At 46.5% G+C, this 19,352-nt stretch overlaps 1 protein-coding gene across 4 annotated transcripts in view; it reads left to right on the forward strand.

Annotated features, from left to right (window-relative positions):
- The window catches only part of PSD4 (pleckstrin and Sec7 domain containing 4), a 63,489-nt gene extending 44,995 nt beyond the window's left edge, over positions 1–18,494 (forward strand). For all 4 annotated transcript variants that reach the window (XM_056812229.1, XM_007477585.3, XM_056812219.1 and 1 more), the window contains 14 exons: positions 2,106–2,193; positions 2,678–3,080; positions 8,107–8,283; positions 8,813–8,893; positions 9,423–9,535; positions 10,178–10,236; positions 10,807–10,896; positions 11,806–11,849; positions 12,376–12,545; positions 14,171–14,241; positions 14,383–14,546; positions 14,963–15,107; positions 15,303–15,446; positions 16,272–18,494. In XM_056812229.1, the coding sequence (XP_056668207.1) occupies positions 2,106–2,193; positions 2,678–3,080; positions 8,107–8,283; positions 8,813–8,893; positions 9,423–9,535; positions 10,178–10,236; positions 10,807–10,896; positions 11,806–11,849; positions 12,376–12,545; positions 14,171–14,241; positions 14,383–14,546; positions 14,963–15,107; positions 15,303–15,446; positions 16,272–16,529 (2,007 nt within the window). In that variant the 3' untranslated portion in view covers positions 16,530–18,494. The remainder of the gene's footprint in view (positions 1–2,105; positions 2,194–2,677; positions 3,081–8,106; positions 8,284–8,812; positions 8,894–9,422; positions 9,536–10,177; positions 10,237–10,806; positions 10,897–11,805; positions 11,850–12,375; positions 12,546–14,170; positions 14,242–14,382; positions 14,547–14,962; positions 15,108–15,302; positions 15,447–16,271) is intronic.
- Positions 18,495–19,352: the final 858 nt, after the last annotated feature.

Consider the following 19,352-nt stretch of genomic DNA (forward strand, 5'->3'; position numbering starts at 1 on the left):
GGAAGAAAATGAACTTTGGGATCAGCTTTGTCCTTCTCAAAGTAAAGGGAGACCAAACATCACAGCCTGGGAATTTGTCTTCCAAATGGGGAAGCCAGCATCCCCAGATCATGGGGACCTTTTTTCCTTGTTTGCTCTTACTTAGCATCTTACTTACTTAGCATCAGCTCTAAGACCGAAGAGTGGCCAGGGTTAAACAATCAGGCTTATGTGACTTGCCACGGTTCATATAGCTGGCAGGTGTCTGAGGTCAGATTTGAACCCAGATCCTCTTGACTCTAAACCTGGGGCTTTATGCACTGTGCTACTTGACTGCTCCCATGGGGACCTTTTATTATTATTATTATTATTATTATTATTATTATTATTATTATTATTATTGAAACCCTTACCTTCCATCTTGGAATCAATACTGTAAATTGATTCCAAGACCGAAGAGCATTAAGGGCTAGGCAATGGGGGTTAAGTGACTTGCCCAGGGTCACACAGCTCAGAAGTGTCTGAGAGCAGATTTGAACTCAGGACTTCCCATCTTTGAGTCTGACTCTCAATTCATGCTGCCCCCACCTCCATGGGGGCCTTTTTAAAATGCCTTGCTAAAGTCCAGTTGTTGAGTCCAATATCTATAGCATCCCCTTGATCTTCCAGTCTAGTCATCCTATCCAAAATGGAAATAGACAGTCTGAATTGACTTGTTCCAGCTGAGTCTGCACTGACTCTCAGAGGTCATAATTTCTCTGTTTCTAAATAATATTCAAAAGCTTCATTTCAATATTGTGTTCTAGAATCCAAAGAATCCATTCTCCCTTTCCAACTTAAAAAAAATCAATACGCTTATCCTTTTTCATTCTTATGACATTTTTCTGCTCTCCACATTTTCCAGCTATCACTGTTATTTTCTCAGCCTCGATTTCCTTATCTGTAGAATGGGAATAATGATAGTACTATTGGATAGACACAATAGATATGTATATATATACATATATATATATATGGTGCTTTACAAACTGTAAAGTATGCTATAAATCTTGGCTATTTTTTTGGCTCACTCAATAATCAAGACTCCAAGTTTGGCGGGGGGATTAGTGCTCGGGGTTACAAGACAGAGGTATCCCAGGACTGAGGACTGGAGGGAAGTTAGGAGTATTCTTGCCACTACCTGACTTACCTTGGATAAGGCAGTTAAGGGGGTGGTGGAGTGGATAGTCAGGAAGAACTCAGTTCAAATCCTGCCTCAGATACTCATTAACTGTGTGAGTCTGATCAAATCATTTTCCAACACCGAATCTGCCAAGAGCCAACCAGCTCTTACTTCTCAGAGTTGTTGTGGTGACATGCAAACAAAATATTCTGCAAACCATAACACTTTCTGTGATAGATGCTAGCCATTCTGTTTCCCATTAGCCATGTCTTCCTCCCCAGCTGAAGGTTATCCTCCTTGGGAAAGAAGAAAGTCTTAAAATAAGCATTCAAGGAGACATCTAGGTGGTTCAGTGGTTAGAGAGTCAGGACTAGAGACAGGAAGTCCTGGGTTCAAATGGGGTCTCAGACTCTTTGTAGCTGTGTGACTTTGGACAAGTCACTTAACCCCCATTGCCTAGCCCTTGCCACTCTTCTGTCTTGGAACCAATACACAGTATTGATTCTAAGATAAAAGGTAAGGGTTTTTTTAAATAAGCATTGAATTCAATAAATTGTTATAGAGTTCCTGCTAGGTGCCATGCCCTGTGCCATCCAGTGGCTGACTTGCCTTCTCTGTAGTCAGTGATTGTCCTCCCTGGTGCTAATCTTCAGTGCTCCTTGGGTCCCCCAGCCCCGAACTCCGCCTCTAGCCCAGCACTGGCTGCCCCCACAGCCTCTGGGTAAGAGAAAGAAGTGACCCCCAGTTCCTAGCAGATCTCCTCCTTGGCAGCCAGCTCTTCATCTTCTGATGGTGGAAACCTGAGTTTCCAGAGAGCCATGTCCTAGCTTTGACATCACCGTGAACTTGTTGTGTGCCTTCCTCTCTGAGCTTCACTTGGCTCCCCTGTAAAATGAGGGGCTTGGACTAGATGATCTCATAAATGACCAGGCTCCAAGAAACTGAGCCTGGATTTTCCCCCTAGGTTCAGGACATCCACACACACCAATGGACCACAGAGCTTCCCTCCAGTGTAGACACGCATCTGCTCAGCCCCCAGGAGAGAGAATCAGGTGAGTTCCAGTTTGAAAACTGACTTCAGGGAAAGGGTTCTGGAACTAGGGGGTCTGGGGAGTTGGTAACTTGGGGGCCCAAAATGGAGTGAGGACACCTCCAAAACCCAAAGGTGTCATGGGACTGGGGGGACGGGGAAGAAGGGAGAACCTGGAGGACCTCACTTCCTTACACATGCAGCCAAATGGAGAGAGAGCATCTTCATCTTCTCTGGATGCCTCATTGCTCCAGGTAAAAGCAAGGTATGGAAAAGAGGATCTAAGGAGTTGGTGCTGATGCTGCTCAGCTATAGAAGGAGGAGAGAGAAGGAGGGAAAGGAAGAGAGGGAGAGAGAAAGGAAAGGAATGGGAGGAGGAAAGGAAATGAGGAAAGAGGAAGAAATGAGAGAAAAGGCAGGAGAAAAGAGGAGAGGAGAGGAAGGGAGAAGAGGGGAAAGCATCTTCCAGGGAGTAGCAAGTGGTTCACCCAAATCTTCTTTCCTAGGTCATAGTGATGCTGAGACTGCTCGCCCACCAGCTCCAGAGCCCTGTGTGGCACCTGCTTCATTTCAGGAGCCTGATAGCCCAAGCATTGAGGTCGCTGGCCTCAGCCCTCTCTCCAGCTCCTGCTCTAGCCCTGGCCCCAGTTTTAACCCTAGTTGGAACTCCAGCCCTCTGCAGCCCTTGGAGGGGAGTCTTCCTCAGAATACTGCCTTCCCTGAGTGGAGAATACTAGCTACTTCATGCCCTTCATCCATGGAAAAGAAGGGAGCAGATCTCGATTCCCTGAAGAAGACCACTGAGCCCTTGCCTCTGGAGAAGACAGTGGAGCCCCAAGAGGAAGTCAAGCCAGAAGAGGCTGGGGAGGCCCAACAGGATGTCAGCCCAGCACCACCCAGTATCAAAGAGTAAGTACAGGGAAATCGCCTCTCAGGTTAGCCATGGGATGGAGAGTGGAGGTTTAACTTTGTTAATATTTTATCCTGCTTGGACGGGGTAATGGGGATGAAGGGAAGGGAAGGGAGGGTGATCCTAGTGAGCTGGGCTATAAAAAATGCCCCTGAAGACCCAGTTGGGGGATCTGCTGAGGGCAAAGACAAAAGGGGAGTTTGGGGAAAGTCTGGATGGTTCCAAGTCTTGACAAACCAAAGCCCGAATCACAGTACAGTCGGGTGTTGGTCGATGACAGCCTTTACAAAGAAATGGAAAATTAGAGACACCAAAGAATCGCTCAGGGTTACTGAGACGGGCTGAGCATCCAGGCACCCATCACAAGGCGCGTTAGCTCAATGCTTTTCCACAACAAGCCTGCAAAGCTGGTAGGGAGCGTGTGTACTGAGTGACTTTGCTCCCATTCCCTGGTCAGAGCCTGGATTGCTCTAGGTCGGCTGGCTTCAAGTCCAGTTCTCATCCAGGTGCCTGTTACTGCTTGGGAGGCCAAAGATGAGCTGAAGAGTAAAGGCTTATCAGACAGAAAGGACCCAGAGAAGCAAGAACCTAATAAAGGTTCTAAGAGGAGGGCCTGGGGAGAACAGAATCCCTGAAGGGGGCTCAGGTAGTTGCAGAGGTCATCCGTGGCCAGGAAAGGAGGTCTAAGTGACCAGAGGTTGGGGCTAAAGCCAGAGGATGATGATTGGACAGTGAGCTCTAAAATAATAATGATGATGCTCAATAACAACGACATGCTTCATCAATGACACATGTAAAACCCAATGGAATAGCTTGTTGGCTATGGGAGGGAAAGAACATGATTCATGTAACCATGGAAAATTTTTCTTAATTAATCAATTAAGTATAAAAAAAACAACATAACATTTTAAAGATTACAAGGCATTTTTTGCATAGGTTACCTCGGTTGACCCTCACAACAATCCTGTGAAGTAGGTGTTATTCCTACCCTCATTTTTCAGATGGGGAAACTGAGGCCAGGAGAGGTTGATTTGTTTGTTTTTTAGTTAGTGTCCAAGGTGGGATTTGAACCTTTTGACTTCACGTCCAGCTTGAAGCCTTTTAAGAACCTACTTGAAGCAGTAACCTTCCTCAAGCTAGATTCCTTGTTGATCTACCTGTCCCTCAATTTATACCCTGAGATTCTATGAATTAAAGTCAAGTTGTTTAGTACACTAAATAGGAGACTGAATGCGATGGGGCTGAAAAGTATAACAGGAGCAGGGATGATCAGAGAACACGATCCCATGAACACAATGTTCATAAGAAATTTCAGGATGGATGGAGGGGAAGAAACAAAAGAAGAAAAGAAAGAAGGATAAAGAAGACAAGAAAAGAAAATGAATGAAATCAAAAAGAAAATCTCTCCTCTCTTCTTTCTGTCTCATTGTCCCTTGGGTGGTGGATATGGGAAACCCTATTTGAGAATGCCCAAGCCCGTTTTCTCAGAAAACCAAACTGAAGGGTCCTAGACTAGTGTGACCCTTCCCCTCTTCTGTTTGAAACCTGTAGGCTTTGGCTGGATCCCCCTGTGCTCTGATCCCTGACTTCATTCCCACTTCTGCAGATTGATGATCTCTTCCTATGGTTAAATGACCTCCAGAAATTAGTGGCCTCCCTGAACCCCTCACTCTTCCCCACCCCCATCTCCTTTCTACATTCTCAGATCAAGTTTCTTATTTTTTTTAATGCTTGCCAATCTTTTCTAAACCCTTACTTTCTGTCCTTATAACAACTGTAAGATAGAAGGGCAGGGGCTCAGCAGATGAAGTTAAGTGACTTGCCCAGAGTCACACAGCTAGAATGTGTCTGAGGCCAGATTTGAGCTCATGAGATGAGCTTTCCTGATTCCAAGGGCAGGGCTCCCCTCTCTGCCCTTTAGTTATTACTCTCATTTTCCATAGTTTGTATATATTTAGTGGTTCTTCTGCTTTGCTCCCTCTGTATCATTTCTTATAAATTTCCCCCATATTTCTTTGTAATAAAAATCATAGCTAATGTTTGTATAATACTTTAAGGTTTACAAAGCATTTGACAGATGTTCTCATCTGATAATATTGTTCATATTTGTTATTTCATATGATAGAATAATTTTCCATCACGTTTATATTTCCTAGTTTTTCCAAGGCATTTTCCAATCCCTACCCATATGAGTTGTTTCTAGGTTGTTGTTCTTACAAACACTGCCACTAAAGGATGCTTATATAAAGAGAAATACTGTTTTCCTGTGAATAAAATCCTTAGAGAACATCCCTGGTAGTAGGATCAGTGGACCAAAGGACATGAAAAGTCACTTTTGTCATATAGTTCCATATTGCTTTCTAAAAAGATTATAACACTTTACATACCTATGAGTTCTGCACCAGTGTGCCTATTTTTCCACAGCCTCACCATCATAGAATTTTAGCATTCTAAATCCTATGATTTTTGTTGTCTGGGACATTTTTCACTTACCCTGCTGTGTAAGGTGCCATCTCAGAGTTGCTTTAATTTGCATTTGATTATTAGAGATTGAATAATTTCCCCCTTAATTATTAACTTGGGTTCTTTTTTTGAAAAATGCCTGGTGACCATTTATCTTTTGGAGAATGGGTCTCTTTCAAATTTGTGACTATTCCTTATGAACTTATATGTATGATTTTTATCAGAAGTGTTTCAAGAAAATACTTTTTTTCCTCCCTAGTATATTTTTCTTTTTTTCTTGTAAGTACTTAATCCTCTTGAGGGCAGCAAAAATTTCCAAGTTTGATCAGGGCATAAACCCTATTGGTCCATCATTCCAAATAGATAGTGCTGGTAAGATTAATGAAATTCTGTTTCTGATTCAAGCTTTTTTCTCCATGGAGTGTGTATAGTATTCTCTTTCTTTTTTTTAACTCACCTTCCATCTTACAATCAATGCTATGTACTGATTCCGAGGCAGAAAAGCAGGAAGAGGTAGGCAATGGGGGTTAAAGGACTTGCCCAGGGTCACACGGCTAGAAAGTATCTGAGGTCAGATTTGAACCTAGGACTTCCTGTCTCTGGGCCTCGCTCTCAGTCTACTGACCCATGCAGCTGCCTCCTAAATTCTCTCCTACTTCTCTTCTTTGGCTCTCTGAGACCCAAGCTAAGTTGTTTTACCCTGATTCCCTAGATATTTCTTTCCTGGGTTTATATTCCTACTCCTGGTTGAATTTGGCCCTCATTCCCTTGCTACCAGCAAAATAATCTCTCTAGGAGCCTGGCTTCCTCCAAACCATTTCCTCTAATTATCCTTTGCCTCCTGCTTGGATCCTGAATTCCTTTTTGATCATCTGCTCTTCAGGACCCAGGGCCATTTTGTTCCTCCTAGTGGAGCCAGAGAAGCATCTTCTGCTTATGCAGAAACAATTAGCCCATAACCATTAGCTGTAGTTATTTCATAGATGCAAATAAAACATGTCTAATTATACTAAGGAGTCTCATGGAAAGGGAGCCAGTTCTCTGTGGGCCGTCTATATCATTCCTCCTCTTGGGGCTGTGCCAGACTCTCGGCTGTCATGCCTGTCCATATGCTTTCATGCTACTCTCCCCAAACTTGGAGGCTTTGAGGGACCATGAGGAGCTAGAACTAGGGGGAGAGGAAGAGGAGGAGATGAGGAAGAGAACAAAGTTAGAAAGTTGGAGCTGCCCAGACATAGAGTTTTGGTCTTGTTTGGTGGTTTGTTTTTGCTTTCCAAAATGTCTGGAAATGGGCACTGAATGCCAGTGAAAGCTTGGGGAATAGGCTAGATTTTACTTTTGTTTAGATTCAAGCCAGATTTTTCCTAGTCAGTTTTATACATGACTCAGGATCAAGTCACTTAACTCCTCAGTTTTCTCATCTATAACATGGGTGACTCCAGTGGATAGAGTACTGGGCCTAGAGTCAGGAAGATGAATTCAAATCTGGCCTCAGAGACTCACGAGTGGTATGATCCTGGGCAAGTCACTTAACCTCTATTTGTCTTCATCTACTAGAGAAGGAAATGGCAGGGATTTTGGCAACCAAACCCCAACAACAACAACAACAACAACAACAACAAAAATGGGGATTAATAGTGTTTCTGTGAAGGTCAAATGAGATGATATATGTAAAGCATTTTGTAAACCTGAAATCATTATTAAAATGTTGGTTGTTATTAATTATTCAGACCCTAAAAGAGCTGTGCCTTTCATGAGCTAGGAAGGATTATAGACTAAGAGCTAAAAGGAGCCCTTGGGGGCCATCCAGTTCAATCCCTCATTGTACAGATGAAGAAACTAGGGAATTGGACCAGAGGTGGTTTAAATCTGGCCTCTGACTCTTCCTAGTCGTATTGTAGTCTCATTGCCTAGTCCTTACTACTCATCTGCCTTGGAACCAATATGCAGTATTGCTTCTAAGATGGAAGGTAAGAATTTTAAAAAAAGAAAAAGAAAAAAAAACTAAGACACTGATAAGTTAATAATAATTACAATGGCCAAGATCTGTATAATAATTGTGTGTAGTGTTTTATAAATGTAATCTCATTTGATCCTTACTGCAACCCTGGAAGGTAGGTACTATCATTATCCCCATTTTACAGTTGAGGAAACTGAAGCAAATAGAGGATAAATAACTTGCCCAGAGTCACATGGTTAGTAAGTGTCGGAGCGTCCATTTGAACTAGATCTTCCTGACTCCAAGTCTATCGCTCGATCTACTTTGCCATCTAGGTACTTTGGAGGCTTGATCTAAATCTGGTGTCTGGATAGGGACCAACTGTTTGAAATGCCCTCCATTTTGCAGTTGGCCTTGGGTTAAGCTCATTTTCATGGAGTCCCCTAATAAGTAAGGCATCTCAGATTTGTCCATTGGCCATGGACTGATGCTAGGCCTTGGATCTTCATTAGCAGCATGAATATTGTGCCATCAGAACCAAGCTAGGCCTATGATTCTTCAATGGTTTATACTAGGTCTCCCCAGCTTTGTCCTCAAGGTCCTCTCCTTTCATCTTTTTTCAGACATCTTCAAAGCACTGACCCCCAAACGGAGCCCCAGGGAGAAGAGCAGAGGTCAGAGGCTAAAGACAAGGTTGCCAATGGGATCAACCCAGACCAAATGGCTTGGAAACTGGCTTCAAGCCTCTACCGTTTGGATGGCTTCCGGAAATCCGAGGTGGCTGCATACCTTCAGAAGAAGTGAGCAGGTCCCCCCCCCCCCAACAACCTCCCCCCTCCGCTGGTTGGTCAACAAAATAAGGCCTCCCTTTTCAGGGAAGGGGTGACTAGAAGGCACACTGATAATGTGCCCATGACATTGCTTTCCTATGCAGTCCACTATTTTGTCCGTGCCTCTTCTCTCATTCCTGTTTCTCCTTCCTGCCTCACTTATAATATATTACATGTTGGCTGCCCCTGTTTCCATGTCCCTTCTCACTGAACTGATCTCATTTTGTCTTAATGCTCCTTCTGGGTCTTGGAGGAAGTTCCCAAGGTGGCAGTGGCCTTCTATACCTGTTTTTCTGTTACCCTTCTTGGGGCACCTTGCCCAGATTGTGCCTTCCTCACTGGCCAGGTAACACATTGATGCCTGGCTCTGTTGGACCTCATCTCTGTTTCTCCTGCTGGGATTTCCAAGCTACTTCCTAACCTTCCTTCTCCTTCTCTACCTGGGTCTTGTCTCCAGGATTCAGGCTCCTCACTCTTCGCATCATCTTCTTGTTTGTAGCAATGACTTCAGCAAGGATGTGGCTGAGAAGTACCTGTCCTTCTTCCAGTTTAAAGATAAGAGCTTGGACCAAGCCCTCCGGTGAGTTGCTTATAGGGTATCAACAGAGGCAAGAAGTGAGCACAAGTCATAATACCAACTAGCATGTTTTATTATTATATAAATTATTATATTTTATTATTATTATATTATTATTATAGGTATTATATAAATCCTGGATTCAAATTCCACTTATAATGTTTACTTCCACTGTGACTAGACTCTTTGAGCCTCAGTTTCTCTACCTGAAAATGAAGGGTCTAGAGACTTCCTCAGGCCCCACAGGTCCCTTTCATGTCTAGCTCTATATTCCCTAGAATAAGTTGCATACTACTTTATGCCAGTTGCTTCCCTTGGCTTCAGTTTCCTCAATGATTAAACAAGAGTGTTGTATCAGTTGACCTCTTGGGTCCTTTCTAGTTCCATAATTCTAGAAAGGATTTCAGTAGACAAATGATGTGGGGTTTGGGAGAGGTTGACCCCAATCTGGGTGTGGGAGACTGCATGTTTCTTCAGTGATTTTTCCCACCCTGCCCCTGACTCTTACCCTGTCCTCTTGACCCCATTTCAGGGGCTTCCTCCAGGCTCTGGTGTTGAGTGGGGAGACTCAAGAGCGAGAGAGAATTCTGTATCAGTTCTCCAAGCGTTTCCACCATTGCAACCCTGGGGCCTTCTCATCAGCAGGTAAGAAAAGTAGGATCATTGAGGGAGATAGCACAGACCAGAGGGGAGGGGATCCTGGTTGGACAAAAGGAAGCAAAAGAAAACAGTCACTGCTGGCTTGGGAATGAACTGGAGGAGAGGGGGCAACATGCCTCAAATCCATCTAAGTGCCATGATTTCATTGGACTGGGCATCACAGCCACCCTGACTTCCAGAAATTAGTGGATGGTGTCTGGAATGGAAATGGGTCAGTTAGTCACTCTATTGATTCTGGTGATGAGGCTCACTAGGCTGATCCTTGGATGAAAAGATGAGCAGGTGCTTGCAAGACCCATACTCCAAGGCTTAAGACAACAGTATGGTCCAGTGAGGAATAGATAATGGATTTGGTATCAGAGGACTCAAGTTCAAATCCCAGTTATTTCTTATGCGACTTTGGCCTCATCTTCATTGGACTTGCTATCTTCTAAAGGCCCTTTCAGCTCTCAATCTATCCTCCCATGGCTCCCGAACCATGGTGAGGCACCTGAGGAAGGCTTTAATGGAGAGAAGAGAGAAAAGGAAAAGGAGAAAGGTGGTTCTACTGAATCACTGAATATGATTCTGCTGAATTGATCAGTATTATTAGTAGACCCTAGACATCCTGGTCTCTCTGTGTCATAGATGCTGTCCACACCCTGACTTGTGCACTCATGCTCCTTAACACAGATTTACATGGACAGGTAAGTAGGAATCAAGGGAGATGGAAGCATCAGGGAGGAGAAGAGAAAGAAGGAAGGGGGCAGAGATCAGTGAAGAAATTGCAGTAGCTCAACCTCTTCATTTTTCCTGGAGCATGAGGCTATTGTAGTTGATTCCTGGCATACTGAACTAAATCTAAGGGGATGCTAGGGCTAGAAATGGGGAGAGCCCTCCCCACCCCAGCACATGGGGCCACAGTCATAAAATTAACAAGTCTTAGAGATAAAGGTTGGCCATTGGCAGGAGTGGTAGATCAAAGGTTGGCCTCATGAATGGGTGACATTCACATTGTATAGAATGGGCTAGGGAGGGAACTCAGGGGTGCTGTAGAACCTAAGGCAAGGAGATGGATTAAGGGGAAGAGAGCTTAGGAGAGCCAAACCAGCAGGGAAAGCATGGAAATTACTGCTGACCAGATTGGAAGCAGAGAAATTGAAGAAATTCCCAGCATCTGGGCAAGGAAAGTTGTGAGGAAACGGGGAAAAGAGGGAGGTGATGCCGTTGGTTAGTAATCTAAGTCTACTTTTCTCCATGTACGCACGTGGTCACAGAATATTGGCAAGAGCATGACCTGTCAGGAGTTTATCACCAACCTGAATGGCTTGAAGGATGGTGGGAACTTCCCCAAGGAGCAGCTGAAGGTATTCAGACCATCAAGACAGGTCTGGGGGGTTTCCTCTTGGAGCTCAGGAATGTGGGTCCTTGATATGTATATCCTAGAACTGATACCCATTATCCCAAGTGATGAGACTTTGGAGGTCATCTAATGGATTGTAGATGATAGAAGTGAAACCAGAGATTGTTAATGAACTCGCCCAAGGTTACATGGATGACAGAGATGTGATTTGAACCTAGGTTCTTTGATTAAATCCAGCGTTCTTTCCATTTCAACCAAACTGAGGCCCAAAGAAAGAGTGTAATCTGCTTCTGAGAGGCAGAGCGGGGAGCAGAACTCAGTTATTTTAAAGCCTATTCCATCCCTTCTCCATTAGGTGTTCAGTGCATACTTGCCATTTGTCCATCCCCTCTGAGGGATCTCACATCATATAAGAAAGACATGACGCATTTAAGGGTCCCGGTTCATTTCCCTCTTGGCTGGAATTGGGAATTGGGACTCTTAGGGTGAAGATGAAAGATGCCCAGAGTGGGTTGGTAGTGGTCCATTCTCCTTTTAAGAAAAAGATATTGAACAATGCTCCCTTTCTGAATCCAGACAGAGAAGGACTGCTGGTGGGGCATTTGGGTAGCAGGTGGTGTTTTACAGGAGGAAGGAGGTGTTTGATAGTTGAGCTGGGCTTCAAAGAACAATTAGCTTCTAATGGTTACTACTTGTATGACCTTGGATAAATCACATAATCTCCCCTAGGCCTCAATTCCTGGACTTTAAAAAAAAATCCTTACTTCCTATCTTAGATACACTTTAAGACAAAAGGGCAAAGGCTAAGCAAACAGGATTAAGTGACTTGCCCAGGGTCACAGAGCCAGGAAGTATCTAGTTTCCTCAACTTTTGAGGATGACTATGGTCTGTTTCTTTCTCTTCTGCTTCTAGGCACTCTACTGGTCCATCCGCAGTGAGAAGCTAGAATGGGCAGTGTAAGTAATGACCCTTCTCCCCCTCCCTCCCTCATCTCTTAACTCCCACCTCCTTCCATAGTAGGCCTAATCCCTGCCCATGTTGATAGGACTTCGAGCCTGGGCACCTGCGAGACAGACTGAGGTAGTGTTAGGAGAGCAAAAAATCTGTCCTAGATTTCTGGGGCAAAAGGGATGGAAAATACACATCCATCCTTGCTGCTGTCCCCTCTGGGTCTCCATCCCTAACAATATAATAATAATTACTGAAAGTTATAGAATATTTTATATAGCTTATGTCATTCGGTCCTCACAAAAACTCTGTGAGGCAGTTGCTATTATTATCCTCATTTTATAGATGAGCAAACTGATGTAGACAGTTGATGACTTGTCCAGAGTCACACAGCTAGTATCCAAGGCAGGATTCAAATGCAGGTCTTTGTGACTTCTATCCCCTTTGCCCTCAGAGCTGTTTCCTCTGCTGTGGCTGTACTTCTAAAGGATCCCTTCCATCACTCCTTATCCCCTCTGGCTCCTCATCACACAGGGATGAAGAGGAGGAAGAAGCCATGAAGTCTATGAAGCCCAGACCATCCATTTCAGGCAGCCAGAAGAGACGCAATACCTTTGTTCAGTTGGTCCATGATCCTACTGTACCCACCTACAAGCAAGGGCTCCTGGCTCGAAAGATGCACGCTGATATTGATGGGAAAAAGAGTGAGTATTCAAGACTCTTAATACTCTCTATATTGGGTCTCCATTTGGGGTCTTCTTGGCAAAGATACTGGTGCTTTTTCATTTCCTTTTCCATTCATTTATCAGATGAAGAAGTTGAGACAAATAGGGCTAAATTACTTGCTCAGGGTCACAAAGCTATTAAGTGTTTATGGCCAGATTTTAACTCGAGTTCCTCTGACTCCAGGTTCAGTGCTCTATCCACTGCACCACTTAGTTGTATGTAAAAAGACCTCATCATCATCATTCACATTCATATGGTACTGTAAGTAAATTTCACACAATGCTTTTACATGTATTATCTCATTTGACCCTTATATCAGTCATGTGAGGTAGGTGCTTTTATTATCCCCATTTTACAGATGAGGAGATGGAGGCTGAAAAAGTGTAAAGTAACTTGCCCAGAATTACAGAGCTAGGAAGACAGGATTCAAACTCTATTCTTCCTGATCCAGGTCCCATGCTCTATCAGCTGTGCCACCTAGAGGAAGAAATTTCTTTGGGTTGGGTGAATCAGGATAAGCTACACAGAGTTGGAGGCATTTGAACTGAGCTATTTTTATTTTGTCCTTTCCCCAGAGTATGAGGTGGAATTTCCATGAGTGATGGGTCACACTGCTTCCCATGGAAAAATTGGGCCAAGGCAGACTATTCTTCAGTGGCCAAGGCCATTAGGAGTATCAGGGTGAGGGTAGAGAGGGAGAATCACTAAGAGGAAGGGAAGGAAATAAGCATTTAGCACTTGCTCTATGCCAGAGAGTGGGCTAGATGCTTTACAAATATCTAATTTGATCTTCACCACAAGTAAGTACTGTTCTTATCCTCATTTTGTAGTTGAGGAAACTGAGACAGACAGGAGTTATGTGACCTGCCCAAGGTCACACAGCAAGGAAATATCTGAGGTCACATTTGAACTCAGATCTTTCTGACTCCATACCTACTACTCTATTCATTGCCCACTTAGCTTGTCTACTCTGATGACTAGGGCAAACTCAGTGACTCTGGGTATAGTGGGGAATACTAGCCTGGGAACCCTGGCCCAGTTTAACGTTCATCCCAAGACTGCCTGAGGCTTCAGAAAATTACCCCAATCCTAGAATAAAAGTGGGAGAATCTTAGCTCTTCACCATATAGAGTTGAAGAATCTGAAATGTCTTAATCTTGGGGCACCCCCTTCCCCCAGAAAAACTTCCCCTTTTATTTATTGGACAAGGAGTGGATAGGGGAGAGGGCAGGGGAGAAGGGACTCTAAAGGTCCTGGGGTTGAAGGTAGCATATCTACATTAATCACGATTTGCTCCCTCTTCCCACTCTTTGGGGTAGATTGAATAAAAAGAGAAATAAAAAAGAACCTCTCCAAGGAAAAAAGAAACTCCCCAAGAAAAATGTGATTCAAATGCCTTCTCTCCTAGAGCAGTCATATCTAGGAAAGGAAAGAACTGCTTATCCCAGGGCCATCCTGATAAAACAGGTCAAAAATGGCTTCCACTTTTCCTGATTAGAAGACTGTACCAAGAGGAAGTTTTCTCCCTTGAGCAAAGCTTCAGTGACCTACCTGGACTTAGTTATATATGTACGAATCACTTTTTTTACTTTTCTCTGGATAGCTCCGTGGGGGAAGCGTGGCTGGAAGATGTTCCACACCCTGCTTCGAGGGATGGTACTCTACTTCCTGAAGGTAAGGATACCATCTATATGGTGAGCAGCCTACAATCCCATTGGAAAGAAGATGGCAGTGCAGTGCCTGATTGTGGTTCACATTCCCTCCAAAGACCTGGTAAGTTTCTTCTCATTTTTAAGTCTCATCCCTTTGGGAAAGGGAGAAGAGTCTTGTCCAGAAAACTGGTACCCAGATGGGCCCATGCCAGAGGAAGCTGTGGGGGTACATCATGCACTGGCGGTCCCTGCTGTCCATTACACCAAGAAACCTCATGTCTTTCAACTGCGCACGGCTGATTGGCGTCTCTACCTCTTCCATGCCCCGTGAGTTCTTACAGGAGGGTAGGATGAAGGTGCACAGGTTCCCCTTCATAATAGTTCTGGGACTCTTCTCAATGGCCCCTCCTGCCCTATATAGCTTCTTTCTGATTCTCTCCTGGGTCTTCAGCCCTGATTGAGCCTATGCTGTTGGCTAGGAATTGGGCTCAGTTCACTATTGGTTTGGACCACATTTTGCCATGAAATTCTCAGGATTTGTTTTCTGCCTGGGGAGGGAGGGGTGAGGAATTTGGATAATCTTCCACTAAAAATAGATATGAAATGGGTATATGAGGCTTGGAGGAGGAAGGAGGAAAGAAATGGTGTAAGGGAAAGAAATAGGACAAATGTAAAGAGGATGGACTGTTTTCACTCCCTTGCTCCCACCCCCCACCCAATGGCTTTTCCGTTGTTAACTCTAGAACTGCCAAGGAGATGAGCTCTTGGATCGCTCGGATTAATTTGGCTGCAGCCACTCATTCTGCACCACCATTTCCTGCTGCCGTGGGCTCTCAGAGGAAATTTGTCCGACCCATCCTACCCACTGGCCCAGCCCGGAGTTCCCTGGTATACTGACCCCTTGGCAGAGAGAAAAGGAGAGAGGGAAGAATTAGGGCAGAACCCAAGAGAGGATTGTAAAGGGCAAGGGCTCCCGTGATGGTGGGAATGGAGAGGAGGGGTCTAGATATCTTATCAAGGGTTGTTCTTTGGGTGGTCCTAAAGCCAGAGAGTATCCTCATTCCAGACCCCTTTAAAACACAGGAGGAACAACATCGATCCCACGAGAGCTGTTTGGATGCTGCCTCTGATGACTTAATAGATCTCCAGAGGAACCTGCCTGAACGGAAAGGCCGAAGCAGAGACTTGGAGGAATACAGACTCCGAAAAGAGTACCTGGAGTATGAGGTGGGGTCTTCTCCATCACCATTTTGCTATCTCCCTTTCCTTCCCCACTCACTCTCCCGATCACCTCCATATAATCTATCTTCCTCCTCCCCTTCCCCACTTCCATTAGCTTCCTTCCTGTGGTATCTTCCCCTTCACAATCTCAACTTCCCTCCCCTTGGGCCCTGGCATCAGAAAGGTGCTATCATTGGGGAAAGGTGGAATTGATGTGAGCTCATAAACTCGGGTTTCTGCAGGGCCCTTTCCCTGGATTCCTTCCTCTTTTTGAATTTAAGGATCATTTCTCTGGTCAAAGTCTCCAGAGGCCCATATAGGGGCATAGAATGCTATGAGGTTCTAACCCCAAATATCTTTCTTTATTTTGTTTCCCTCCATAAAAATAGAAAATCTTTCTTGGCCATAAATTGTTCTCCAGATTTTTACATCTCTAAATAAACACAATATTTTTTTATTTATCTATCTAAGCATCCATCCATCCATTCATCATCTATCTATCCACCTATCTGTCTGTCTGTCTGTCTGTCTACCATCTATCCACATTGCTCTTATCTAGCTTTCATCTATCTAGTTATCATCTTTCTCCCTCTCTTTCATCACCGTCTCATCTATCTACACACGCACATTTGATGTCTCCCCCATGCCCATCGACTTGATAAGATTCCATAACTGTCCCTATCACCCCAGCCATTCATCAACAATCTTGCTGGCAGGGTACCCAGCCCTCCCTCCTTCAGGTTAGTCCTCCTTCCCTATCTACTGCTGGAAGAGGCCTTGGACTAAGAGCAGGTCTGGGGGGGGGGGGGGGGCGGGCCTTGTGTGTTACAGAAATCCCGCTACGAGACTTACGTCCAGCTGCTGGTGGCCCGCCTGCACTGCCCCTCGGATGACTTGGACCTATGGGAGGACCAGTTGGCTCAGGAGGCAGAGGGGACCTGGAAACCAGAGCCTGGCCTCAAGAAGTCGCACTCCAGCCCTTCCCTGCACCAGGAAGAGGCCCCCACCACGGCCAAGGTGAAGCGGAACATATCTGAGAGAAGGACCTACCGCAAGATCATCCCCAAGAGAAACCGAAACCAGCTGTGAACTTGGGTGGCTCTAGCAGACCCAGGAATCAATGAGTGCAATGGAGAGAAAGGAACACTTTGGGGCCAGCCTGAACCTCAGGGCTGAGGGGGTCCTGAGCCTTCCCGCTGGACTCTCCCCTTCTCAGGTGGCTTACTCCTTTCAGGGATTTCAAGCTTGGGAGACTGATGAAGGCAGCCATGAATTCCTCCCTTCCCTCCTTTTACTTCTGGTTGTTTTCTCTCCCTTCATTGCAGTAACCAAGTTTTCCACAGCCTTAAACCTCTACATCATATCCTCCTGCAGCCCCCAAGAGAGAGACAGAAAGAGACAGAGAGACAGAGACAGAGAGATAGAGAGACAAAGAGAGGAGTGAAGGTGTAGACATATGAGTCCCATTCTGCCACCCACCAGAGGAGCCATGTTTGCTTGTTGATAGGCAAGGCTAAAAAGTAGGACAAGACAGAGAAGAGATCCATCCGGGCTTCTCCCACTGACCCGATAGGTGACAGCATGTCATCACCCCCTCTTTCTAACTGCCACCTGGACTAGATACTCTCTACATTCAATTCTAGTTTGAGGGTGCTATGAAACTCCCAGGGAGCTTAATCCTGCCCCTCACTGGGGCGCCATCTCTCTCCCACTTAGCACCAGAATCCTGGGGGGCCAGGCAATGGGGAGTTACAGATTCAAAGCTGGACAGGCCCCGGGTGAGGTGTTTAGGGGGGCTCATCTGTCGGCCAGCGCGAGGCTCTCCCCCTTCCTGGAGGAAGCCAGGAAGCCCCATGTCTACCCTTGTGTAGGTAGGCTTATGAAGAAGTGGGAAAGGTGTGAGCCTGGGTGTCCTGTCCCCCCGCCCCCAGCTTTACTGGGTGTCTCAGGATTGGGCCTGGCAGTGCAACATTTTCCCCAGAAACCCCAACACTGCCACCCCCCCTTCTTGGTGAGCCTCCCTCCTCTCTGGCCCTGCCAGCTGGGAGAGGCCCCTGGCTTGAACACCCATTCAGTGATCAGCCAAGCAGAGCCAAATGGCTGGGAGTGGGGCAGGAAGGGGGTGGAGCAGGAGCCTTCAGCTCTCAAGAGAGAAGCTCCAAGTCTGAGGATGGAGACCTGGAACTGGGAAACAAGTGGCTTTTGTCTCCTGAGGAGCAGAAAGGGGGTGTCACTGCTGGAATCTTCCTTTCCCCACCCAGCCCCGGTCCCTGACAGAGCGGGCTATGGATGGGGGAGGTGGCTTCTCTACAGCCCTGTCTTTGGGGCTCCCAAGTCCTGGCTGCCCCAGCTCTCCAGAATCCCTGTGCCCTTTCCCAAGGCAGCAAATCCACCCTCTGGGGAATCGCAAAGTGGGGTTCATGGCTCCGACAGAGGATGGGAGGCTCTGGCGATTCCTGTGGGGTCACCCTTCACGGGCGGTATCTTCCCACCTTCCCTCAGCCCTGACCCCATTCTCTCCCAGGAGATAGTGCAACCCTCTGGGGCATCTTCTCCCCATTTCTCTAGCAGAAGGAGCAGCAGCCCCCTTCTTTGCTCTGAAGGAGGCATATTCCAGCTCCTGGCATCTCCACCAAGCTCCCCGCCCCCCCCCCCAATGTCTCTGGGTGCCCAGAGCCCGCCTGCCCCTGGTTTATTCTAGTCTTTCCTGGCAAGGTGCAAAGACTACGTCAGCACATGTGGGAGGCCAAGACTGAGGGAGAGGGAAGGGAGCGGCCCCCATTGTCTCTGCTCAGCCAAGTGAGCCAGCGGCCGGCAGGGAAGGCTCCCCCTCCAACCCTATTCACTGGCTCCCCAGCCTGCCTTCCCCACAGCCACCTTTGGGTCTCCTCCCCCCCCCATTTTGCTGTTCTTCTCAGCACCCTTGAAAGCAGAAGCTTCCCAAGGCCAGGGGCCATGTGGTCGTTGTGTCCTCTGAAGTCCTCCTGGATCCAGGGAGGAGCCACGTCCTGCACCCAATGGGTGCTCAGTAAAGAGAAGTTGACAAGTGATGAATCCCTGTGTGTGTTGGCCTTCTACCCCCCAGTACTGATGGCGGACGGTCCCCCTTTCCCACAGTGGGGTGATGGCTCAAGCTCGACACCCACAAATGTCTGTGAGCCTTTATGTGTGTGGGCTCTGTGAGCCCCGCATCTTTAGACCCCTCCACATGACAGAGAACTGAGACAAGCCTAGAGGACTCCCAACCAGGACTCTGGAGCTCCTCATTAGCCAGAAAAATGGAGGATGTTAATTGGTCCTTTAAATCCAGAAGGGGCTGCTCCTCCCCCAGGCAGATGGGACCTTCAGAGCATCCCAGGCTCATCCCAGATGCTCGCTGGATGGGTGATGGGGGGGGGCACAAGGCACCCCTCACTCCCAGGAACATGTCTCCCCTATGGTCCCGCCCTAGAGTGTGCCCTTCCTACAGCAGTTACCCTCCTTGGGGATGAGATAAGCCCAGGCTGGGTCAGTGGCATGACAATGATGAAAGAACCCTGAATTCAGAGGAAGCTGAGGTGAATTGTTCCCAGGATACTTTGCATTGGACCTCCCCAGCCTCAGTTACCTCATCTGCAGAATGGGTAGGGGAGGTGGGTGTGGGCTAGAACTCTAAGACCCTTCGGGCTTTTTGAACCAGAGAACTGCAGGCTGGGTGTTCAGGGGACCCTCTTCCCCAATTCAGGAAAGGAGCCTTACTTGTCAGGCTGTAGTGTCCACTTTCGTCCGCTTGAGGGAGCCATCGTTCCGCCCTGGGCTCCAGCTACTTCTTGGGCCACCTGAGCCCAGGAGTCCAGCTGAGCCAGACTGAGGTCACCGGGCCTCCAAGAATTGTTGGTCTGTGCTCTGGGAGGACCCCCACTCTTCTGCCTC

This window comes from Monodelphis domestica, chromosome 1, assembly GCF_027887165.1.
Source record: "Monodelphis domestica isolate mMonDom1 chromosome 1, mMonDom1.pri, whole genome shotgun sequence".
NCBI lineage: Eukaryota > Metazoa > Chordata > Mammalia > Didelphimorphia > Didelphidae > Monodelphis > Monodelphis domestica.